Source organism: Galeopterus variegatus, unplaced genomic scaffold (assembly GCF_000696425.1).
Source record: "Galeopterus variegatus unplaced genomic scaffold, G_variegatus-3.0.2 Scaffold1255, whole genome shotgun sequence".
Taxonomy (NCBI): Eukaryota; Metazoa; Chordata; class Mammalia; order Dermoptera; family Cynocephalidae; genus Galeopterus; species Galeopterus variegatus.
This window is the reverse complement of record NW_007727366.1, coordinates 32,311-58,517: the sequence shown is the minus strand read 5'-3', so window position 1 is coordinate 58,517 and position 26,207 is coordinate 32,311. Positions and strand designations below refer to the sequence as shown.

General features: G+C 35.4%; 1 protein-coding gene across 4 annotated transcripts in view; it reads left to right on the top strand.

The window, feature by feature from the left end:
- Positions 1–20,861, top strand: part of LOC103592994 (zinc finger protein 624) — a 30,492-nt gene extending 9,631 nt beyond the window's left edge. For 3 of the 4 annotated variants that reach the window (XM_008575905.1, XM_008575903.1, XM_008575906.1), the window contains 3 exons: positions 31–157; positions 903–998; positions 13,389–20,861. In XM_008575905.1, coding sequence (XP_008574127.1) covers positions 31–157; positions 903–998; positions 13,389–15,610 — 2,445 coding nt within the window. In that variant the 3' untranslated portion in view covers positions 15,611–20,861. The remainder of the gene's footprint in view (positions 1–30; positions 158–902; positions 999–13,388) is intronic. The other variant, XM_008575904.1, reaches the window with a different exon arrangement.
- Positions 20,862–26,207: the final 5,346 nt, after the last annotated feature.

The window sequence follows — 26,207 nt, the reverse complement described above, 5'->3', positions numbered from 1 at the left end:
CTCTGTGTGATCACAGTGTATTTATTTTAGGAATCAGTGACATTTAAGGATGTGGCTATAGACTTCACATTGGAGGAGTGGAGGTTGATGGACCCTACACAGAGGAACCTGCACAAAGATGTGATGCTAGAGAATTATAGGAATCTCGTCTCTCTGGGTAAGGATAACTTCTCTTCTGTGTTGATGTATCTACCCATTTGACCAGGTGTGCTAAATATATAAAGCTTCTAAAGTTCTTAACTGAATTTTGGTTTAGAATTTAGGTATCAGTATCTTTTAGTCTTAGGGGCACATTGTTGGGATTTATGCTGTTTCTTACTCTGAATTAAGTGGTCTTCCATTGTAGAGTACGAAATACATATTTCGTTGGAATCTTGGAGATTGTTGGCATTCCCACAGATTTAGGGCTGAAGATTTTTCTAGCCACTTCCATAAATAGGAGTTATTATTAGTGCCTCTAGAAAGAATAAAACAAATGTGTTCATTTTCCTTCTAAATTCAGATTATTCCTTTGATTTATTATTCCACCAAATTGGGATTGTAGTGTTGAGCTCCTCTGAGATATCTTTGTAAATTCTATAGAACATTACTGTACAATAAAACATTCTGCTGTGATAGGAATGTTCTATCTGTGCTGTCCAATGTGGCAGGTACTAGCCATTTATGGCTTTCGAGCACTGGAAATTTGGCTAATCTGTCTGAAGAACTGAATTTTAAATTTTACTTAAATTGATGTAAATTCAAATTTAGATAACCATGTTATTGGCAACTGCATTGGAAACTGCAGCTCTGAAACTTCCTGTAATTGCCACTCTGCACAGAAGATTAAGAACTGAAACCGAATTTGGTAATAGTTCTTGCTCATAGTTCCAATCAAATCCTATTTATTTTTCTGTGAACAGGGCTTGCAGTTTCCAAACCAGACATGATATCTCATTTGGAGAATGGGAAAGGACCATGGGCGGTGGTAAGAGAAATTTCAAGAATCCCCTATCCAGGTGAGTTAATCAGAACTAGTAATGTGGAGTTTATTTCAAGTAACAGGTCATGGGGGGATGTTCAGGAGAACATCTGAAATATTTTGGAGGGTATCTTTGCTCAAAGTTGTCTCAGAAGAAAAGACCCCCTCACTGCTCATCCCTTTCACACCCCTCTTCTCTCTCCATCTCTCTCCTCCATTTTTGGTTCCCTGCCCCATCTTACTCTACTTTCTTGGGGATATGATTTTATAATTAGGTATATCCTCTCCAGTTAACTTTACGTTTACCATTATCTGACATTTTCCTTCTCTTCCTTCATTTTCCCAAAAATACTTTCTTAAGGGTTACTACTGATTTCTTTTCAGCTAAAACCTACTCATTATAGGTTCACCTGCAAGCCTACTGAAACTTTGCGGGAACCCTCTTCCTCTCTTCTAGGTTCTTAACTAATTGAGAATACAAGCAAGGAATCAGTTGAGAATCAAAATACAGTATTCATTTATTTAATCAGTATTTATTACTCACATATGCTGTGAACTGGGTCAAGTATTAGTGCTACAGCAGTGAATAAGATGGATCAGGTTCCTGCCCTCATGAAGATTAAATTTTGAGAAACAGATAATTAACAAGCAAATAAACAAAAGCAAACTAAATAATGGTTGTACTGTCTTTTAGGTATGAGATAAACTGGGGGATATGAAAGAGTAACTGGGTTGGGGATGAGGGTGCCTCTTGTAGATGGGATGGTCAGGGCAGGCTTCTGAGGAGATGAGCTGTAAGCTGAGACCTGAAGAGTCAGAAGAATCCAGCCAGGGGAAGAGGAGAAGAGAAGAAGCATTTTAGGCAAAGGGAAGAACATCAGAGCAAAGGACCTGATATGGAAAAGAATGTAATGTGTTCTAGAAATCAAAAGGAAGCTGCTGTGACTGAAGATAAGAGAGGGGAGACTGATATGGAATCAAATTAGAGAGACAGGAGCCCACCTATGCGGTGCTTTGTAGGTGATGGTAAGGAATTTGGATTTTAATCTGGGTGAAAAAGCATGGAAAGATTTTAATTTAGGATTTTTAGAAGACAACCCTGTTTATGTAGATTGAACTTAAGAGCATAAAGCAGGCAGTAAGTTAAGAGGTTGTTACTGGCCGGCCCGGTGGCGCTGGCTGGCCCGGTGGCGCACTGGATGGTGCGCTGCTTGGGAAGCGCAGCGGCGCTCCCGCCCGAGGGTTCGGATCCCACATACAGATCGGTTCCCGCTCGCTGGCTGAGCGAGGCGCGGGAGCAACACCGAGGCTTGCAATCCCGTTGCTGGTCCCTGGTCCGGTACGGGGGCAACACTGAGGGTTGCGATCCGTTGCCGGACACGGAAAAAAGACAAAAGACAAAAAAAAAAAAAAAAGAGGTTGTTACATAGTCCAGGCAAGAGATGATAGTAACTATGATTAGGGTGATGGTGTGGATATGGAAAGAAATAAATGGATTCTAGTTCATCTGATTATTCATTTTATTATGGTGCCATCCATAACTCACATGTGTTACATATATATTTTTTTCTATATCAAATATATATAATTAAAAGAGTAAATGAAAGGTAGATATTGGAGGTAGTTTTAGACAACTCTCCAGAGAAAGGATTTTTTTCCTCTGAGAGGAGGGAAAGAGAGAGATGGGGCAGCAGCTAGAGGAAAGTATGGATGGAGTCAAGGAAAACTCTTGTTTTACTTTTGAGATGGGAGTTTCTATGGCATGTTTGAGTGCTGATAGGAATGCATCACCGGAGAGGGAGAAATTGGTGTGGCAAGACACAGATGGGACCACTGAAGGACTAAAGTGTTTGGGAAGGTGAAAGGAGATAAAATCTAGGCTGGAAAAGGAGATGTTTACCTTTGATATGTGGGGAGGTTTACCTCTTCTGCTGTAACACTAGGAAAGGTGGAAAAGGTGGATGCAGAGGTAAGTCAATTGGTGGTGAAGACTGGGGAATCTACTATGATATCTTCCATATTCTCTAAAATATGAGGCAAGGTTATCAGCTTATATTGTGGAAAGAAAGAGTTGAGAGAGAGGGAAAGTTATATTTTTATGGTACATAGAATTCAACAGGGAAGCCCTCTTGGCCTGAAGCTTTTATTATGGAAGGTGTTTAATTATAGCTTCTGTATCTTTAGTACGTATAGGACTATTCAAATTTCCTATTTATTTTTGTTTGGGGTCTTATTTATGAAGTCTTTGCCAAGTCCTACTTCCTGAAGTGTTTCCCCTTTGTTTTCTGTTAGGATTTTTATAGATTCTGGTGCTATATAAAAGTCTTTAATCCATTTTGGGTTGATTTTGGTATACAGTGAGAGGTACAGATCTAGTTTCATTCTTCTACTTATGGATGTCCAGTTTTCCCAGTACCATTTATGAAGAGGCAGTCTTTTTCCCAGTGTGTGTTCTTGTTGTATTTGTCAAAGATCAGTTGGCTGTAAGTACATGGGTTGATTTCTGGGTTCTCTATTCTGTTCCATCAGTCTGAGTGTCTGTTTTTATGCCAGATCCATGCTGTTTTGGTTACTATAGTTTTGTAGTATAATTTGAAGTCAGGTAGTGTTATGTTTCCAGTTTTATTTTCCTTTGCTCATGATTGCTTTGGCTATTTGGGGTCTTTTGTTTTTCCATATGAATGTTAGGATTGTTTTTCTATTTCTGTGAAGAATGTCATTGGTATTTTAATGGGGATTGCCTTGAATCTGTAGAGTGCTTTGGATAGTATGGACATTTTCACAATTTTATGCTTCCAATCCAAGAGCGTGAAATGTCTTCTGTCTTTTTGTGTCCTCTTTAATTTCTTTAAACAGTGATTTGTAGTTCTCATTATAGAAATCTTTCATCTCCTTGGTTAAATTGATTCCTAGGTGTTTTTTTTCTTTTTCTTGTTTGGTGACTGTGGTAAATGGGCTTGCTTTCTCGATTTCTTTTTCTGCTAATTCATTATTGGAGTATAAAAATGCTACTGATTTTGGCATGTTGATTTTGTTTCCCGCATCTTTACTGAAATTGTTATCACCTCTAAGAGTTTTTTGATACAGTCTTTAGGTTTTTCTGTATGTCATCTGCAATTAGGGACAGTTTGGCTTCATTTTTTCCAATCTGGATACCCTTTATTTCTTTCTCTTACTTGATTGCTCTTCCTAGTACTTCCAGTATTATGTTAAATAGGGGTGGTGAGTGGGTATCCTTGTCTTGTTCCCATTCTTAAGAGCTGAGAGCTTTTCCCCATTCAGGATAGTATTGGTGGTGGGTTTGTCATATATGGCTTTTATTGTTTTGAGATGCTTTCCTTCTATACATAATTTGCTGAGAGTCTTTATCATGAAGAGAAGCTGAATTTTGTCAAATACTTTTTTCATCTATTGAGATAATAATATGGTTTTTGTCCTTGATTTTGTTGATGTGGTATACATATTTATGGACTTGTGTGTGCTGAACCATCCTTGCATCCCTGGGATTAATCCGACTTGATCATGGTGTATAATTTTTTTGATGTGTTGCTGTATTCTGATTGCTATATTTTGTTGAGGATTTTTGTATCTATGTTCATCAAAGATATTGGCCTGTAGTTTTTTTTTGTTGTATCTTAGTCTGGTTTTAGTATCAGGGTGATGCTGGCCTCATAGAATGAGTTTGGGAGAATGGCCTTTGTTTCAATGTTTTAGAATAGTTTGAAGAGAATTGGTATTAATTCCTCTTTAAAGGTCTGGTAGAATTTAGCAGTAAAGCTATCCAGTCCTGGGCTTTTTTTTGTTGGGAGATTGCTGATTAGTGCTTCAGTCTCAATGCCTGTTAGTTGTCAGTTTAGGTTTTCTAGCTCTTCTTGGTTCAATCTTGGTAGTTTGTATGTGTCCAGAAATGTATCCATTTCCTCTAGGTTTTCAAATTTGTTGGCATATTGTTGTTTATAATAGCCTCTAATGATTCTTTGTATTTCTGTGGAATCAGTTGTAATGTCTCTTTTATCATTTATGATTTTTGTTGTTTGGATCTTCTTTTTTTTTTGTTAACCTAGCTAATGGTTTGTCTATTTTGTTTATCTTCTCAAAAAGCCAAGTTTTTGTTTCATTAATCTTTTTTTTATCATTTTTGGGGGTCTCTATTTCATTTAGTTCTGCTCTGATCTTAACTATTTCTTTCCATCTACTGATTTTGCAATTGGAGTGTTCTTGTTTTTCTAATTCTTTGAGGTGTATTGTTACTTTTTTATTGAGATCTTCCTATTCTTTTGACGTAAACATTTACTGCAATAAACTTGCCTGTTAACACTGCTTTTATTGTATCCCACAGGTTTTGTATGGTGTGTCCTTACTTTCATTAATCTCAAGAAATTTTTTGATTTCCTGTTTAATTTATTCTTGGACCCATACATAGTTCAGAGCATGTTGTTTAATTTCCATTTATTTGTATAGTTTCCAGAGTTTCACTTATTACTGATTTCTAGTTTAAATCCATTGTTGTCTAAAAGGATACTTGAAATCATTTCAGCTTTTTAAAAATTTGTTGAGACTTGATTTGTGACCTAACATGTGATCCATCCTAGAGAATCCATGTGTTCAGAAGCACATTCAAGAAGAATGTACATCCTGTAGTTGGATGAAATGTTCTGTAGATATCTGCCAGGTCCAGTTGGTATAAAGTGTAGTTTAAATCTTGTGTTTCTCTGCTGATTTGTTGTCTAGATGATCTGTCCAATGCTGAGATAGGGGTGGTTAGGTCCCTACCTGTTGGGGTCTATCTCTTTCTTTAGGCCTAATAATGTTTGCTTTATATACCTGGGGGCTCCAGTGTTGGTTGCCCCCAACACTTCATATATATTTTTGATTGTTATGTCTTCTTGCTGAATAGATCTCTTTATAATTATGTAATGACCTTCTTTGTCTCTTTTTATGATTTTTTGTGTAAGGTCTGTTTTATCCAATACAAGAATAGCTACTCCTGCTCAATTTTAGTTTCCATTTGTGTGGTATATCTTTTTCTATCCTTTCACTTTTAGTCTGTATGTGTCTTTACAGGTGAGGTGAATCTCTTGAAGAAGCATATAGTTGGGTCTAGCTTTTTAATCCAGTCAGTCTATGTATTTTTTTTTTCCTTTTTGTCTCTTTTTTCATGTCCGGCAACGGATCGCAACCCTCAGTGTCGCGCCCATACCGGACTGGAACCGGCAATGGGATCGCAACCCTTGGTGTCGCACCCGCACCTCGCTCAGCCAGTGAGTGGGAACTGGTCTGTATGTGGGATCCAAACCCTCGGCGGGAGCGCTGCCATACTCCCAAGCGGCGCACTGTAGCAGTGTGCCACCGGGCTGGCCCCAGTCTATGTATTTTGAATGGGAAGTTTAATGCACTTACATATAGACTTGTTTTTCAAAGGTATTGTCTTATTCCTGGCATTTTATTTTATTGATTTTTGTTTGGATGTTTTAAATATGTTTTTGTTTGTTTCTTCCCCTTTTGTTGTTTGTCTTTGATGTTTGTTGAGTTTTTGAGGTGGTAAAACTTAGTTTCTTTCTCTTTCTCATTTGTATTTTTGTTCTACCAGTGGGTTTTGTTCTTTCTTGTGTATTCATGATAGTGATTATTATTTTTCAGATTCGAGATGTAGGACTCCCTTCAGGATTTCTTGCAAGGTTGGTTGTGTGGTGGTGAGCTCCTGCCATTTCTGTTTGAATGGGAAATATGCTATTTGTCCTCACTTCTGAAGGATAGCCTTGCTGGGTATACTATTCTTGGCTGGAAGTTTTTTTCTTTTAGTATTTCAAATATATCATCCTATTTTCTTCTGGCCTGTAGAGTTTTTGTTGACAAGTCTGCTGTTAGTTGGATAGGGGCTCCCTTATAGATGACTTGATGCTTTTCTCTTGCTGCTTTTAAAATTTTTTCTTTGGCTTTGCGCTTGTCCAGTTTGGCTAGAATGTGTCTTGGGGAGGATCTTATTACATTGAATCTGTTTGGGGATCTTTGAGCCTACTGGATCTGAAAGTCCATGTCTCTCCCTATACCTGGGCAGTTTTCTGTTATTATTTCTTTGAATAGGTTTTTAATGCCTGGTCTTTCTCCTCCCCTTCTGGAACACCCATGATTCAGATGTTTGTGCACTTAAGGTTGACTGCTAGCTCTCTTAGATTTTCTTCATTTTTTTCTTTTTTCCTTTTTTTGTCCACCTAGGTTATTCCATAAAGACCATCTCTGAGATCATAAATTCTTTCTTTGCTTGCTCTAACCCTCTGCTTAAGCTCTCACTTGTGTTTTTTATTTCATCGAATGAATCCTTCAGTTCCAAGAGTTCTGCTGTGTTCTTTTTTAAGGTATTAATTTCTTTGTAATTTCCTCCTTTATAGCCTGGATACTTTTTATTGTTTCATTGTGTTGTCTGAGTCTTCTCATACCTCATTGAGTTTCCTTAAGATTGTTGTTCAGATTTCCTTTTCACTTATTTCAAGGGTTTCCTCTTCCATGGGGTCTGGTTCTTGCAACTTTCTGTATTCCTTTGGTGGTGTCATATTTTCTTGCTTTTTCGTATTTCTACTCTATGCTGATGTCTGATCATCTGACTGAGCAGTTGTTTCTTCTGTTACACTGGAGTGGGCTTTGAGGAGAGAGACTTCCTTCTCTTTTTTCTGACCTCCACTTTTTTCTGCTATTCTCTTTGTGTCAGTGCAGTTGAGTGGGTGGCAAGCTGCCTGCATGGAGGCCATGGCTGCTACTGTGGCCACAGGCTGCCCTTATGGTGGCCATGGCTGTGGCAGATCATCCACACAGAAGCAGTGTTTGTGGCATGCTTCTGCCTTCTGTTGGGTTAGGGACTGCCCGGGGCTCCTGTCTACATCTCTGGGCATGCTCCTGCCTTCTGTCAGGCATGGGAGACTGCCTATGGTTCCTGCCTATGTCCTCAGCATTCTCCTTCCTTCTGTTGGGTGGGGGAGACTGCCTGCAGCTCCCACCTAGGTCCCCAGGCATGCTCCTGCCTTCTGTTGGGTGGGGGAGGCTGCATGTGGCTCCTGCCTAGGTTCCCAGTCATGCTAATGCCATAATCTTGTTGCTTTTAATCTTACTGTGGTCAGAGAACACTCACTGTTTGATTTTAGTTTTCACAAATTTCTTAAAACTTTATTTTCTGCATCAATTTTTGTAAAACTGTGTGCGCTTGGAAAAAAGTGTAGTCTACAGGTATTAAGTACAGTGTTGTAGATATGTCAAGAGGCTAAGTTTGTTATTTATGTTACTAAAATCTATGTACTTACAACTTATTGTATTTCTTATTGGTTGAGAAAGATTTTTTAAAGTCTTCCAGTGATACTGTAAATTTGTCTGTTTCTTATTTTAGTTCTTTTTTATTTTGAACCTTTGTTATTAGGTAAATGCAAATTTATAATTGTTACATCTTTCTAGTATATTGGACCTTTTGTCATTATGAAGTTTCTTATCTTTGTTAGTGGTTTTTGCCTTGAAGTCTGTTTTGCTTGATATTAATATTGTTAGAACAGCTTTCTTTTGGTTATTGTTTGTATGAGATATCTTTTTTCATCTGTCCACTTTCACCATTTACATATCTTTGTATTTTATGTGTTTCTTTGTATTTTATGTATTTGTAAGTAGCATACTGTTCATTTTTTACCCAATCTGATAGTCCATGTCTTTTGTAGTGTTTAGTCCATTTGTACATATTTAAATAATTTTAACTCTACCATCTAATTGTGAAAGTGCTTTGCCTGTTTTGTATTCTTTTTCTTCCCATTCATTCTTCCTTTAGATTTTTTCTTTTTCCTTTTTGTCTTTTTTTCGTGACCGGTAACGGGATTGCAACCCTCGGTGTCGCACCCGCACCGCGCTCAACCAGTGAGCGGACCGGTCTCTATATGGGATCCGAACCCTCGGCGGGAGCGCTGCCACACTCCCAAGCGCCGCACTCTACCGAGTGCGCCACCAGGCTGGCCCCCTTCCTTTAGATTTTGTTTCTTTTCTCTATTTGCCCCCTCTAGTCACTTGGTAATTATAACATTTTAAATTATTTTTTTAGTGTGTAAAACAGAGATTACAGAATATATCCTTGATTCAACAGTCTAATATATGTTTTACCCTCTTCCCAAGCAACACAAGAACCTCAGAACAGCTTATTCCATTTAACTTTACATATATTATGTATTTTAATTCTATATATATCAAATCTTATTGTTATTATTTTATGCGGTCAATATTTATTTAAATTTACCCACATTTTTACCTTTCCTTTCTCTTAATTTTGTTCTTCATTTGTGAGCTTGTATCTGAGATTATATTTCTTCTGTTTAAGGAACATCCTTTATTGTTTCCTTTTATTCAGGTATGTTTGTGTCATATTCTCTCTCTCTTTTTTTTTTATTTTTGCTAAAATTTCTTTATTTGACCTTCCTTTTTGAAGGATATTTTTGGTAAGTTCTGGATTCTAGATTGGCAGTCATATTCTTTCAATATTTTAAAGGTATCATTTCATCGTTTCCTATTTTACATAGATTCTGTTGAGAAGTGAACCAGAAGTCAGCGAACTCTTTATATAAATGCAAGACAGCAAATATTCTAGGCTTTGTGGTGTTGTAAGGTCTCTGTTGCAACTACTTCACTCTGCCATTGTAGCCCAAAAGCAGTCATAGTCAATATATTAACCAGTGATCATGATTGTATTCCACTAAAATTTCATTTATGGACACTGAAATTGAATTTTATATGATTTTAATGTTCTACAATATATCATTGTTTTGATATATTTTTCAACCATTTAAAAATGTAGAAACCACTTTTATCTCACTGGCCACATGAAAACAAATAATGGGCCAGATTTGGCTGTAGTTGGCAACCTCTAATTGTTGCCCCTTGAAAGAAATCTTTTTTTCTCTGGCTGCTTTTAAGATTTTAGTTTTCAACATTTTTACTACTGTGTGTTTTAGTATAATTATCTTTGTATTTCTCATGCATGAGGTTCCTTTGGCTTCTAAAATTTGTGACTTTTTTTAATCTGTCTTGGAAAATTCTTGGACATTATTTCTTTGAATTTGATTTTGTTTATTCTCTCTCATTTCTCTTTCTAGCCTTCTAGGACTCTAACTACATCTTATGGTAGACTTTTTCACTATCCTGTATGTCTCTTGTGCTTTTTAAATGTGTTTTCAAATTTTTCATCATTCTGTACTTCAATATGGATATTTTCTATTGACCTGTCATCTATTTTGCTCTCTTATGTACTGTACCTGCTATGTATTTAGCCCATAGTATGAGTCCTTTATTTATTTTTCATCTCTAGAATTTCCATTTGGTTTATATTTTAGACTTTCCAGCTGTTCTTTGGTGAAATTGTTAATCTTGTCTTATTTTCTTGAATATAATTATAGTTATTTTAAAGTTTATGTCTGAGACCTCAGTTATCTGGATTCATTGTAGATCTGCTTCTATTTATTTTTTCCTCTTAATTTTTTTCTCATGTGACTTTTGTCTCCTTGTATATAGGTATATATACCTATTAATTTTGATTGACTATTAAGCATTGACTATGAAAACCTATAGCAATAATTTAGGTTCTGAATTATGTAATTTTTCCCACAGAGGACTTATGTTTGCTTTTGGTGGACTTCTAGACTAGGGGCTCGAGCTCTAACAACCCTCAGTCACCTTCATTCAGTTAGAAATTTGAATGAGCTGGGTTTTATTTCTTGAGCAGGCTGGTCTGTTTCTTAGTCATCTATTCTTAGGGCATATCACACTGAGGCTCCATCCAAAACATAGGGGTTCCAGGACTGTTCTCTTTGGTGGACCTAAATTTAGATCTTTGTCTGTTTTATTAAAAGTTCTATGTACCCATTCAGCCTCTCAGTCATTTCTTAGAGAATTAGCAGACATCTGTTGGGGAAAATGGCACCAAGTACTAGGATCCATTTTTTGGGTTCCATTCTTCTCCTTGTAACTCTTTAAGCCTTGGCAGTTTTTAGTGGCTTCCAAACAGATTTTTTTCTCTTTATTTTGTCCACCTCTTCTAATCGTACTTAGCAATAGTATTGGTCAAGATTACTTAGTCTGGGGCCGGCCCCGTGGCACACTCGGGAGAGTGCAGCGCTGGGAGCGCAGTGGCGCTCCCACCGTGGGTTTGGATCCTATATAGGGATGGCCAGTGCGCTCACTGGCTGAGCGCGGTGAGTTTTTTTTTTGCAAAGATATATGTTTTTAACCCCAGATACTAAGAATACTATAATTGTTATGTAAAGGTTCTTCATCCAGAGGTTGAGACTTACTAGTTAGTATAAGTCATTCATTCAGCAAATGCCTACAATATCTCAGGCACTAAGTTAGGCTCCAAAACTGAGACTGAATGTAAACACTCATCCACAAGATTTTGTGTATTTTCTTATTAAAGATCCATATGGACCCAAACTCTCTTATCTGATATAAGGGTTGAGAGTTATTTATCCTTACAATTGTACCCAGCTGATTAAGAAAAATAGGTAATTATTCATCCAATAAAAGACTTCATAGTAGAAAATATAGTAATATTTCTTTTCACTTACTTGCAATGGTTGCAACCGTATTCTAGTTGTATTTCGTTCTAGTTCTATGTTTATGCAGCAAACCATATAAAAACGATGATTTAGTAATTCTGATTTTTTTTTTTCCTTTTCCTTTTTGTCTTTTTTACTGACCGGTAACGGGATCGCAACCCTCGGTGTCGCGCCCGCACCGAGGACCAGCAACGGGATCGCAACCCTCGGTGTTGCGCCCGCACCGCACTCAACCAGTAAGCGGGAACCGGTCTCCACATGGGATCCGAACCCTCGGCGGGAGCGCCGCTGCGCTCCCAGACGGCACACTCTCCAGTGCGCCACCGGGCCAGCCCTTTTTTTCTGTTTTTTATTCATGTTGTTTGAAATTGACATTTTACTTTTACTTCAGAAAGAAGAGAACTTAGGCTCACATATATTAATGAAGTTTATGCAAGGAAATTTATTGAAGAAAAATTTTAATTTCTAATTAACTTTTCTGCACCCAAAGCTTTCATAATTTTAGTATATTTTATAGAAAATTTGTCTGCTTTTCAAATTCATTTCCTTTTCACATTTAATATGTTTTATTAGTTCCTGAATCCCAAATTGATGTTATAAATGTGTTTTCTATAGCTTCTATTCTGACAACAAAATTTTTTTTGTCAGATATTGGCAATATAATGTCCTAGGACAAAAAAAATATGCTGAAGTTAACTAAAACTATGTAAATGTAAAAGAAAAGAATTATTAAAAATAACAACAATATCATGACAGAAAATTAATTTTTTTGATATTTTTTTTCTTTTAATTTATCAATATACAGTGTAGTTGAGTTTTGTGTCCTTTTACCAGTTTCTCCTTTTCCTTCCTCCCTTTGCCCCCTCCCCCCAGTCAACATCATATCTGTTCAACTGTCTTAAACAAGTTCAAGAAATTGTTATGATTGTTGTGTCCTCTTTTTGTTGTGTCCCCCCCCCAATTTATTTGTTTGTTCATTTATTTATTTTTATGAGAGGCCCGAACTACCAACCCACAGGCCCCAAGATAGAAAGAGAAAATTAAATTTTACAAAAGCAAAATAACAGATGAAATTTCTTGATTAAAAATGAGTTTTAAAGTCATAAAGCCATTCTACTGTCTACAAGAGGTTTTGGTCTGATTTGTTTGTAAACATTTACTGTAATTACCTGAAAACAAATTAGAAATTTTAAAAAGTCTAAAAGTGTTAAAAATAAAATATTAAATTGCATATACAAGCAAGTTGTAAGACCTGCACCCCACAGTAGAATTTTTTTAAAAAATTAATTTATGTCTGCCTCAAAGATGTTGTTGGGTACATAAAAAAGCAGCAAAAGCTGCTCTTGATTATATAGTATGGTCTTCCGTAAAAGTCATTTGAAAAGATATGTATAAAGTCTTAACTGTTCTGCCAGAGAAATTTGAGAAAGCCCTCATAACAAAGGCTGGTCAACCAAGAAGGAGACAAATAGAAAGAAACTATGGCTGGGGACAGATATCTGGTTTGTGGAATAAATGGGAAGTAAGGAAGTATTGTCAATTTATGAGGAATGCTTTAAAGAAGTTGGCTCTAAAGGGAATGAGAAAAGGAATATTCTAGAGACTTACAATCTAGTGGGTTACCATGAATGAATTTTTTTATTAGAGGAAAATCTCATTGAATTTGATACTCTGGTTCTTTGCTCAACAAGCTTCCCTTAACCCTACCTTCTTCTTTCTAGAAAACAGGGTCAATTTTCAAGCAGTCAAAACTATATTCATTATCAGCCCATTTTTCATTTTATTATCCTGTTTAGTGAGATTTCCTTAGCTTAGAAAAATAGGAGTTACTTGATTTTTCTCTTTTATTCCCCTAGACTTGGAGACCAAATGTGCAACAAAGAATATTATACTAACAGAGGATATTTCTGAAGATTTATCACAGGAAGCCATAGTGGAGAAAGTCACAAAGAATGATCTATGGGATTCCAGAATGGGAGGATTATGGAAATGGAATGACAGGATATTGAGAATGCAAAATACTCAGCAGAGTTATTTGAGTCAAAGAATAGTTATGTACAAGAAAATTTCCACTGGTCAAAGAGGCTTTAGATTTGGATCTGTTCTTATTCCGGAACCAGGAGTTATCTCAGAAGAGCCCCACAGCAAATGTCAAACACATAAGGAAAATTTCACAGAAAATTTAGATTTGATTACAGATACCCATTTGGGGCAGATAATTAGCAATGATACAGAAGGCAGTAAAGCCATAAGGCAGACTTCAGAACTTACCTTGGGGAAAAAATCCAGTAATAAAGAAAAACCCTATAAATGTAGTACATGTGAAAAGGCCTTTCGTTATAGGTCATTACTCATTCAACATCAGAGAACTCACACTAAAGAAAAGCCTTATGAATGTAATGTATGTGGGAAAACATTCAGCCAGCCTTCATATCTTAGTCAGCATAAAAAAATTCACACTGGAGAAAAGCCCTATAAATGTAATGAATGTGGAAAGGCCTTCATTGCTTCTTCATCACTTATGGTACATCAGAGAATTCATACTAAGGAGAAACCTTATCAGTGCAATGTCTGTGGAAAATCCTTTAGCCAGTGTGCCCGTCTTAATCAGCACCAAAGAATTCAAACTGGAGAGAAACCCTATAAATGTAGTGAATGTGGGAAAGCTTTTAGTGATAAATCAAAACTTGCAAGACATCAGGAAACTCACAATGGCGAGAAACCTTACAAATGTAATGATTGTGGGAAAGCCTTTAGGAATAAATCATATCTTAGTGTACATCAGAAGACCCATACTGAAGAGAAACCATATAAATGCAATGAATGTGGGAAATCTTTCAAGAATACCACAATTTTTAATGTTCATCAGAGAATTCATACTGGAGAGAAACCCTTTAGATGTAATGAATGTGGGAAAGCTTATAGAAGTAATTCAAGCCTTATTGTACATATAAGAACTCATACTGGGGAAAAACCCTATGAATGTAATGCATGTGGGAAAGCATTTAATCGCATAGCAAATTTCACAGAACATCAGAGAATTCATACAGGAGAAAAACCCTATAAATGTAATGAATGTGGGAAAGCATTTATTAATTATTCATGTCTTACTGTGCACCACAGAATGCACACAGGAGAGAAACCTTATAAATGTAATGAATGTGGAAAGGCCTTCATGCGTTCTTCATCTCTAATTATACATCAGCGTATTCATACTGAAGAGAAACCTTATCTTTGTAATGAATGTGGGGAATCTTTCAGAATAAAGTCACACCTAACTGTACATCAGAGGATTCATACTGGAGAAAAACCATATAAATGCACCGACTGTGAGAGAGCATTCACCAAAATGGTAAATCTCAAGGAGCATCAGAAAATTCATACTGGAGTGAAACCCTATAAATGTTATGTTTGTGGAAAATCCTTCAGGACAAAATCATACCTTATTGTGCATCAGAGGACCCATACTGGAGAAAAACCATATAAATGTAATGAATGTGAGAAAGCCTTCACTAATACATCCCAGCTTACTGTGCATCAACGAAGGCATACTGGAGAGAAACCCTATAAATGTAATGAATGTGGGAAAGTTTTTACAAGTAACTCAGGCTTTAATACCCATCAGAGAACACATACTGGAGAAAAACCGTTTAAATGTAATGACTGTGGGAAAGCATTTAGCCAGATGGTACATGTCACAGAACATCAGAAAATCCATAGTGGAGAGAAACCCTATAAGTGTGATGTCTGTGGAAAAGCCTTCAGGAGGGGTTCATACCTTACTGTGCATTGGAGAACACACACTGGAGAAAAACCCTATACCTGTAAGGAATGTGGAAAAGGTTGTATTACTCTGTCACAGCTAACTCTACATCAGAGAATTCATACTGGGGAGAGACCCTATAAATGTGAAGAATGTGGAAAAGCCTTCAGAACTAACTCAGATTTTACTGTACACCTGAGGATGCATACTGGAGAAAAACCCTATAAATGTAATGAATGTGGAAAAGCCTTTAGGAGTAGCTCAAGCCTTACTGTACATCAAAGAATACATCAGAGAGAGACTCAGTTAATATAGAGAACAGTCATTTATCCAGCTATCAACTCTGTAAGAAGTGTCTTATAAGCTGTATTTTATAAATGTGGGGAAATTGTCAAGAGAAATTCACCAGAAAATATGCTCTAAAGAGACACTCTGCAAGCATAGTTAATGTGGAAAAGCATTTAATCATATTAAATCTTAGAAGTTGTAAGAACATTCACACTACAGAAAAGTAATTGACAAATGAAAGCCTTCATTTAGATTTCATATTCATTCAGCAAATTATCTGCAGTTAATTGCCAATACATATATTTGCCTATTTTTCTATTGGTTTACCTGTCTTTTCTTATAAATGTTGAGGTGCTTTTAAAATATATTTTAGCTAATAATACTTTGTTATTTGTGCCGCAAATGTTTTTCTTAATTAGCATTTGTCTTTATATTTTTTATATAGTAAAGTCACATTTTTATTTTTATAGTAAAATGTTTTTCCTTTTTAGATTCTTGATTTACTCTTTTTAATTAAAAGGAGTCTTTTTAATCCGTTGGTTATACAGAGTATCCTAAATTTGTTTCTAATGTTTTGGTAGTTTTATATTTTATACTTAAGTCTCTAATTCATCTGGACTGACTGGATGGCTCTTCATAGAAGAGCAATTCAAATGGCCATTAACCTATGAAAAGATTTGGAGCCTAAATAGTACTCAGGGAAATGCAAATTAAAATGACCAATTAAATGGAACTTCAACTTCATGGAGTTGGCAAAAATTAAGAGACCCTTTGCTAGTAGGGCTTGAAAAAAACCATGTACTCTTCCTTAAAAGTTGTATAACTTATATTTCCACCAGCAATGTGGCAATATATATTTTAAAATTTACGATATGTATACCCATTGATCCAGGAATCTTTTGGGAATCTGTCCATAGAAATAAAAGCAGCATCAATGCATAAGAATACAAGTAAAGATGTTTGTTGAAGTACTTTTTGTGGAGAGGGAAAAAAGGCCCCAACTGGAAACAAAATGAATGTCCATTAATAGGGGAATGGTTGAATAAATTTTGATATATCCATATTATGCTTTAGCATAATTTAGCTATCTATACTAGCTGATTTCAATGGGTTTTCATAATGTTTAGGTAAATAATTGCTTTATAACAGCTGTATGTATTCAAGATTTCATTTTTGTTAAAGTAATGATCACAACCATGTATTATGTATTTATGTGTGTACATGATTAGATGTGTGTGGAGACAGGTATGGGAGAATATCCACCAGGCTGTTAATATTGGTTACTGCAGGGGAGGGAGAAAAGAAGTTGGGATAAGGGGGAAGGGAGACAAATATAAATATGGAAAATGTAAATGTAGCAGCATGTATGGTGTAAAAATGTATATGTAATGTTATGTATTTATGTGAACTTTTGAGAGAGATGAATGAACTGATGGTCTCCAAAAAGCTAATGATGGTTGTTTCAGGGTTGGTGGAGCATCAGGTGTTTTCTGTTTGTTTGACTGTATTTTCTGTGCTTTTCTGTGTTTTAAAGTTTTTCTTTAAAATGAGCATGTAATATTTACATAAAAGGGAGAAACCTTTTTTCTTGTGAAGCTAATTTATTGGACACCACTGTGTCCTTGGAACTACCCTAAATGCTGGCTCTACATTGCTGGGGGAGGAGCACTCATGGATCTGAGAGCATAAGAATTGGTTCTGATGTTGCCTGGATTCCAAAGAAGTTACCCAGCACCTCATTCCTCCCACCCCATGAAGTTTCATTTGGAGGAGGTGATGGAAATTGCAGATTAATGAAAAATGTATCCAAGAATATCTGGAACTTGTGTCCAGTCTGTAGACCAGAAGATCACAAGCCTCAGAAAGAAGTTTCACTTTTGACATGACACAAAAAGAAAGGTCACAATGGCAAAAGTAGGTGTCTTGGCAGATAGGCCTGCATACAGCCTCAGAACCTTGCGTGATGAAGTGTACAGAGGGGAAACAGCCAAGAACTCCAAGGCTATAAATAAGGGCTTGGAAATTCTGCGAATACTAGGAGAGGTCTGGAGTTAAGATGGGAACTCAGGGACTGTGGCCCTGATACCAGAATGCCCTACCAGACCATGACCCTGATATTAAAAAGAACAAGGTGTGATGAGCTGCACTTCAGAGGAGGCTAAGGAAATAAGATTAAATACCCTTCCCACCATGCCAGGATAAGTAGTATTTAATACTGGGAAGGGAATATTGGATGAATAATATGAACTGTCTCACATTATAAGTGAATAATTTGACATTGTGGTTAAAATTACCATTTCTGATTAAATATTAATAGTGAAATTTATTAACTATTACTAAGAGACTTATGATCTTTGTATGTAGTTAGTGTACCACTTTCTGACTGAAAAGTTTGGGGGTCAGACCCTGAAATACTACTCTTAAGCCCTGCTGTCAAGCAGTTGACATATGTCAGCTCTGATGGTTGCCCCTTTCTGCCTCCTAATCTTAACCGCATCTAAACCCTGCCTCCCCTTTCTGCCTTGGAGGCAAATATTTAAAGAAGAGAAGCATGGTCAACAGGTTCAAATAACATAAGAACTGAATAGTGTCCGTTGGGTTAGGAGATGGGAATGACACAGGCCATCTTGATTAGAGCAGTTTCAATGGAGTGGTAAGGTGCCAAAGCCTGGTTCTAGTGTGTACTGGTATCTCATTATAGGTTTAATACGTATTTCCTCAGTGGCTAATAATGTTGAGCCCCCTTTTAGGTACTTATGGCTTTTTGAATATCTTGTTGCAAATTGCCTATTCAAGACCTTTGCCCATTTTTTAAGCTGAGAAATCTGACTTTTTGTTCATTTGTAGGATTCATTATATACTCCAGATACAAGCTATATTTTAGGGGTTTGTATTACAGATATCATCTCTCCATGTGCAGCTTGCCTTTTTACTATCTAAATGATGTCTTTTGATGAATAATAATTAATTTTGATAATTACCTTCTATGATTATTGCTTTTTTGCACAGTTTAAGGAATCTTTTCCTAATTAAAGGTTATAAAGATAATTTCCTAAACTCTCTTTTGCATATCTACTGTTTTACTTTCCACTTTTATGTCTATGGTCCATCTGAAATTAATTTTTATGTATGGCATAGGGTGGAGGTCAAAAATCAATATTTTCATACAAATATACAATTTATTCAACATCATTTACTGAAAAGATCATCTTCCTCTCTTGGGTTGTAATGGTACATTTATGATAAATCCGATGATCATATATATGAGGTTCTTCTAGACTATTCTGTTCCATTTTTCTGCTTGTTTACTATTAATACTAAGTGTTCTTAATGAAAAATGGTAGTATGTGTTTTTTTAATTTTGTTCTTATTTGAAATTGTCACTGCTATTCTAGGTCCTTGGTATTTTCCTATACCATTTTTAATGGTTTTTGTTTGTTTGGCCTATTACCCCACACCAAAAAGCTGGGATTTTAATTGGCATTACATCAGATACATAGATTAATTTTGGAAGAATGGACACCTTATCAATATTGTGACATCCAGTCTATGAGCACGATACATCTGCCTTTTCATTTATAGAGATATTTTAATTCATCAATTTTTGTATTTTTGCATTGTAGAAATTTTACATTTTTTCAGTTGTAAAGGTTTTGTTGTATTTTTCAATTATTGAAATTTTGTTAGATTAGTCAAATATAGTTGATGTTATTGAGGTTATAAATGCTGTTATTTCAGTTTCATTTTCTGATTGTTGCTACAGTATAACCTCTGTCAAATTAAGGAAGTTCCTCTCAAATCCTCTTTTTCTGGAGTTGATTATCATAGAAAGTTGTTGAATTTCATCAATACATTTTTTGCAACTATTCAGATAATTATGGCTTTTGTCATTCTTTTAATATGCTTGAATTATATGTATTGATTTTTTCAAATTTTCCAAGTTGTGATAAAAAACACATAATATAAAATTTACCATCTTAGCCATTATTATGCATGCAGTTCAGTTGTATTAAGTCATATTGCACAACCACCACCACCATCTGCCTCTAGAGCTCTTTATCTTGCAAAGCAGAAACTCAACGCATTAGACTTCCCATTCCCCACCGCCCCCTCTACTCCAGCAATCCACCATTCTACTTTCTGTCTTTATGAATTTCACACTCTAGGTATCATATAAGTAGAATCATGTAGTATTTGTCCTTTTGTGACTGGCTTTTTTCATTTAGCATAATGTCCTCAAAGTTCATTTACATGGATTGGTTTTTGAACGTTAAAGCATCTTTACATTCCTGGAGTAGATTCAATTTGGTCATTATGTATTTTTAAAATATATATTGTTGAATTCAATTTATTGATATTTTATATAGGATCTTATGTCTATGTTCATATTATCTCATATTTTTTTTCTTGTAATAGCCTTGTCAGGCTTCATATCAGGATATTTGTGGGCTCATAAAATGAATTGAGAATTCTTTTTTTTGTTTGTTTTGCTTTTTTTATTTTTGTGTTTTTGTTTTTGGTCCTCTGGAAGTGTTTGTGTAAGATAGGCATTATTGATGTTGCTATTATTTTTGCCATAAATATTTTCTGTAAAAATCACCAGTGAAACCATCTGGGACAGGAGTTTTCTTTGTAGGAAAGTTTTAAAGTATGGGCTCAATTACTTTGGTACTCATAAGATTATTCAGATTTTCTATCTCATGTAACTTTTGAAAAGTTTTTAAAAATTTTTTTCATATCATTTTATCAGAATATTTAATAACTGGCCTTAAGTACTTCATAATATCTGCTTGTTAAATTTTTAATATCTGTAGGATCTAAAGTGATGCTTCCTTTTTAAGTCCTGGTATTGGTAATTTGTGTACTCTCTTTTTGTTTTCTTGATTAGGCTTTCTAGGGATTTAACATTAATCTTTGTTTTAAAAAACCACCTCTGAGCTGTCATACAACTAATTTCCTTTTTATTGATTCATGTTCTTTTATTTCCTCCTATGTGCTTTATTTGGGTATGATTCACTATTTTTCTAGTTTCTTGGGAAAAAAATCTTAGATAATTGACATTTAACGTTTCTGTTTTGCTAATATTTGTATTTAACCCTATACATTTCTAGATAAGTACCTATTTAGCTTCATCAAATAGACTTTTATCACGTTTATTGAGACATAATTTATATTTAACAAATTGCACCCAATTTGACTTTACTTGTAATGAGTTCTAGCAAATTTATACACCTGTATAGCCACCATCACAATCAAAATAAAGAACGTTTTCATCACCCCCCAATTTTTTCTGTATTCTTTCCTGGACAATGCTTTATTTCTGACTTCAAGAAGCCATAAATATGCTTTCTGTTGATATAGATTAGAGTATCTTTTCCAGACTTTATATAAATGGAATTATACAGTATGTACTCTTCTGTCTCTACCTTCTTTCATTCAGCACAAAGTTGTCTTTATCTATTTTTAGGAGCTCCAACTCCAAATCAGCATAAAGTTTTTAGATTCATGTACATGGTGTGTGTCAGTATTTCATTCTCTTTTACTTCTGAATAGCATCCCATTGTATTAATATACCACAGTTTATTCATTTAGCCATTGATAGACATTTCAGTTGTTTTCAGTTTGATGCTATCAAGAATAAACCTGCTGCTGTGGTTTGGATGTGGTTTGGCCCCACCAAAACTCTTGTTGAAATTTGATTCTCAATGTGATGGTGTTGGGAGGTGGGGCCTACTGGGAGGTGTTTGGGCCATAAGGGCAAATCCCTTATGAATAGATTCATGTCCTCCCACAGAGGTAAGTGAGTTCTCACCCAGGAAAAAGTTACTTCCTGCAAGAACAGGTTGTTAAAAAGAGTGTGGCTTCCTTGCTTTCTCTCTCTTGCTCCCTCTGTCATCGAGTGATCTCTTTGCACAAGCCTGCTCCCTTTCCACTTTGCACCGGGGTGTATGCAGCATGAGGCCCACAGCAGAGGCAGCTGCCCAGTCTTTGGCTTTGCAGCCAACAGGATCATGAGCCAAATAAACCTCTATGTTTGGTTTACCTCAAGTATTCTTTATAAATTACCCAGCCTCAAGTATTCTGTTACAGCAACACTCAACAGACAAAAACACCTGTGACAACATTTGCATACAATTTTATGTGTAAACATTTCTATATTGCATACATTTATAGATTTGGAATTGCTACATCATATGGTATATATATGTATAACTTTATAAGAACCTCTCTAGTTGTTTTCCAAAGTGTTTGTACCATTTTCCAACCCTCAAACAACGTATGGGTGTTCCAGTTACTCCTAGTCTTGCTAATTCTGGGTACTATCAGTATTTAAAAAAAATTTTTTTTAACTTTTAATGCATGTAGTAATGCTTCATGGTGGTTTTAGTTTGCATTTCTCTTATGATTAATTAGGTTGAACATTTTTCATGTGCTTAAGGGCAATTTATCTCTCTTTTGTGAAGAATTTGTTTAAATTTCTTGCCCATTTTAAGTATTACTATTTAGTTGTAAGTGTTCCCTACATAATCTGAATACAAGTCCTTTATCAAATAGGTATATTGCAAATATTTTCTCTCAGTTTTCAGCTTCATTTAAATTTTTTTAATTTATATGTTTCATTTTATAATCTCTACAGTTTGAAATAGCTCTGTAAAGTCTCCCAAAAGCATGCAAATATCAAATTAATTTCAACAGAGGAAGATGAATAACGTTCAATGGCAAATTAATTTCTAAGCAAATCAGTAAGTCCACTTAATAAAAAGAAATCAAGAATGGAAATTAAATATCTACATTTAGCAATATAAATTGCATTAAAAATCAATAAAACAATAGAATACAAGGGCACTTCAAAAACTTTGTAGAAAAATAGAATTGAAAGATAATGGAAGTCTTCCCATGAACTTTTTGTTTCTTTAAATTTTTCCTTTTTTTTGAAGACTAAGATCCTAGAAAATATGTTTTCTGACTACAATAACAAGGAAATTTAGAAAACTCACAAATGTGTGGAAATTAAACAACATTCTCCTAAATAATGTGCAAAAAGAAAAATCTTAGGGAAATTATAGAGTACTTTAGATAAAGATCAAAGCACAACATATCAAAATTTATAGGATGCAGGGCTCATGCAGTGCTTAGAGGAAAATTTATTTGTGTAAACACCTATATTAAAAATAAGAAAAGAAAAATCGCAAGTCAGTAATGTAAACTTCTGCCTTAAAAAAATAGAAAAAGTAGAGCAAACTAAACCAAAAGCAAATATAAGTAAGAAATAAACATTACAACAGAAATATATGAAATAGGGAATTAAAAAACAAATCAACAAGGCCAAAAGTTGATTCTTTAAAAATATCAATTTGCAAACCTTTTAGACTGACCAAGAAAAAAGAGAGAAGACTGAAATTACTAAAGTCAAAAATAAAGGAGAGGCATTATTACATTGTCAGTATGGCTTTTTGTGGTGGTCTTAGTTTGTTTCTCTTTCTCATTTACATTTTTGTTCTACCAATGGGTTTTGTTCTTTCTTGTGTATTTGTGGTAGTGATTATCATTTTTCTGATTGTAGATGTAGGACTTCCTTGAGGATTTCTTGTAGGGCTGGTTGTCTAGTGGTGAATTCCTGCAGTTTTTGTTTGGAAAATACACTATTTTCCCTCATTTCTGAAGGATAGCGCAGATGAATGTAGTATTCTTGGCTGGAATTTTTTTCTTTTAATATTTTGAATATATCATCCATTTTCTTCTGGCCAGTAGAGTTCCTGTTGGAAGTCTGCTGTTATATTATGATAGGGGCTCCCTTAAAGGTGACTTGACGCTTTTCTTTTGCTTCTTTTAACACTCTCTTTTCAGGGGTGCAAAGGTAATTTCTGGTGGTGGGTTTGCCCCCAGCGTGAATCTGGCCCTCACATCATGGGCAGGAGGGGTGACAATTAGCTTTGTATCTCATGAATATTCTTAATAAGTAAAAATAAAAATAAAATTAAAAAGACTCTTTTTGTCTTTGAGCTTTGCCAGTTTGACTATAATGTGTCTTGGAGAGGATCTTTTTGGGTTGAATCTGCGGATCTTTGAGTCTCCTGGATCTGAAGGCCCATGTATCTCCCTATACCTGGGAAGTTTTCTGTTATTTTGTTGGATAGGTTTTCCATGCCTGTTCCTTTCTCCTTCCCTTCTGAAACACCCATGATTCGAATATTTGTGTGCTTCAGGTTGTCTGCTAGCTGTCTGAGGTTTTCTTTTTTTTTTTTTTTTTTTTTAAATTTTTTTTTTTTTTTTTTTTTTTTTTTTTTTTGTCCACCTTGGTTATTTTGAAAAGACTATCTTCAAGATCAGAAATTCTTTCTCTTGCTTGTTCTAACGTACTGTTTAAGCTATCACTTGTGTTTTTTATTTTGTTGAGTGAATCAGTTCCATGAGTTCCGTTACATTCTTTTAAAAGTTATTAATCTCTTTGTAAATTTCCTCCTTCATACCCTGGATTTTTTTTCTCATTTCATTATGTTGTCTGAGTCTTCTCATATCTTAGTGAGTATCCTTAAGATTGTTGCTCAGAATTCCTTTTCAGTCATTTCTAGAGTTTCCTGCTCTATTGGGTCTGGTATTTGAGAATTACTGTATTCTTTTGGTAGCATCATATTTTCTTGGTTTTTCATATTTGTAGTATCTCTACATTGACGTCTGGTCATCTGATGGAGCAGTTGCTTCTATTACTCTGGAGTGGGCTTTGAGGACAGAGACATCCTCTCCTTTCTGGTCTCCTCTGATGACTCTTCTTGTGTTAATGCAGTCAAGGGACCAGTGGGCCACCTCTATGGTGGCTGCCACTGCTGTGGCTTTGAGCTGCTTTTGCCACAGCCATGGCTATGGTGGGCCACCCATGTGGAATTGGTGTTTTTGTCATGCTTGCTTGCCTGCTTTTGGGTGGAGAAGGCTATGGCCCTCAGTTCTTATCCTAGAGGCTGGGCATGCTTTCTTGCCTGCTTCCAGGTAGAGGGGGCTGTGGCCCATAGCTCCTTGCCTAGGACCTAAATTTTCTTAGTGTTGTCTTTTGAAGAGCAGACATTTCTGATTTGGATGGATATTAATTTATCATTTCTTTTTTCTGGATAATACCTTTTTGGTTCTATCTTCACCTTACCTAGGATTCTGAAGTTTTTTTCTCCTATGTTTTCTTCTAGAAAGTATATGGTTTTAGATTTTGTGTATATGCCTGCAATCCATTTTGTATTACTTTTTCTGTTCACAGATTTTGATATGTTGCATTTTTTGTGTCATTTGATAACAAGTATTTTCTGAGCTCATTATCATTCTACCTTGACCTTTGGTTATGTAGAAGTATATTCATTAGTTTTAAAGCATTTGTGTATTTTCTTATTATATATCATAGATTTCTAGCTTAAATACACTGTGGTCAAAGAACACACTGCATTATTTCAATCATTACAAACTTGTTGAGATTTACTTTATGGTCCAGTCTCTGGTCTATTTTGGGTAATGTTCAATATTCAATTGAAAATAATGTGGAAGTAAGAATTTTCATTTGAAAAGCCTGCAGTTAGATGTAATGTTGTATAAATATTGATTCGATCAAGTTGGTTAATAATGTTTTGTAAATCTTCCCTATTCTAAGTCATTTACTTTTTGCTTGTCCTGTGAGCCACCAAGAATGGTGTCTTCAAATCTCCAACTGTGATTGTGTATTTACCTTTTTTCTTTTATTTCTATCAATGATTATATATTTTGAGGCTATATTATTTAGTGCATAAAAATTTAATATTGTGGGCCAAGCCCATGGTGCACTCGGGAGAGTGCGGCACTGGGAGCGCAGCAGCGCTCCCACCGCGGGTTCAGATCCTATATAGGGATGACCGGTGCGCTCACAGCACTCACTGGCTGAGCGCAGTGCGGCCGGTCTCAAAAAGGACAAACAAACAAACAAAAAAGTTTAATATTGTTATATTTTCCTGTTGAATTGACTCTTTTGTCAATATGTAGTATTCTTTATCTCTACTCTTATAAATCATAAATTCTTTTTCTGATATTAATATGAACCAAAAACAATTTTTTTTTTAATTTTTGGTGAGTGTTTGCATGGTGTGATAGGCTGAATTTCAATGTGGTCCCCAGATTCTCAGCCCCAGATTGAACTAATAGTTTTCTCCTTGACTTTTGCTCTAATGTTATCCTATATTTTATTTACACATATGTTTAAACATCAAAAGATGCTATTATTGTTTTAAGCAATGTTCATTTATATTTACATATTTAGTTATTCTAGTGCTCTTTATTCTTTCCTCAAGTTCTTTATTCTAAATAGGATCTTTTTTCTTTCTACCTGATTGTTTTGTCATTTAGCATAGTGTTCCATTCCAGTGGATTATCTCAGCTTTTGTCTGAAATATCTTTATATTGCATTTATTTAGGAAGATATTTTCACTTGGAATAGCATTCTAAGCTGGCATTTTGGGGATTTTTAGCACAAGATAAAATGACATTTCATTGTTTCCTGACTTTCAGAGTTTCTATTAAAAAGTCAATTATGAGTTATTTTGCTGTTTTTCTTTCTCTCTAGCTGCTTTTCAGATTTTCTCTTTTTCTTGGTTTTCAAACGTTTTTTCATAAGAGA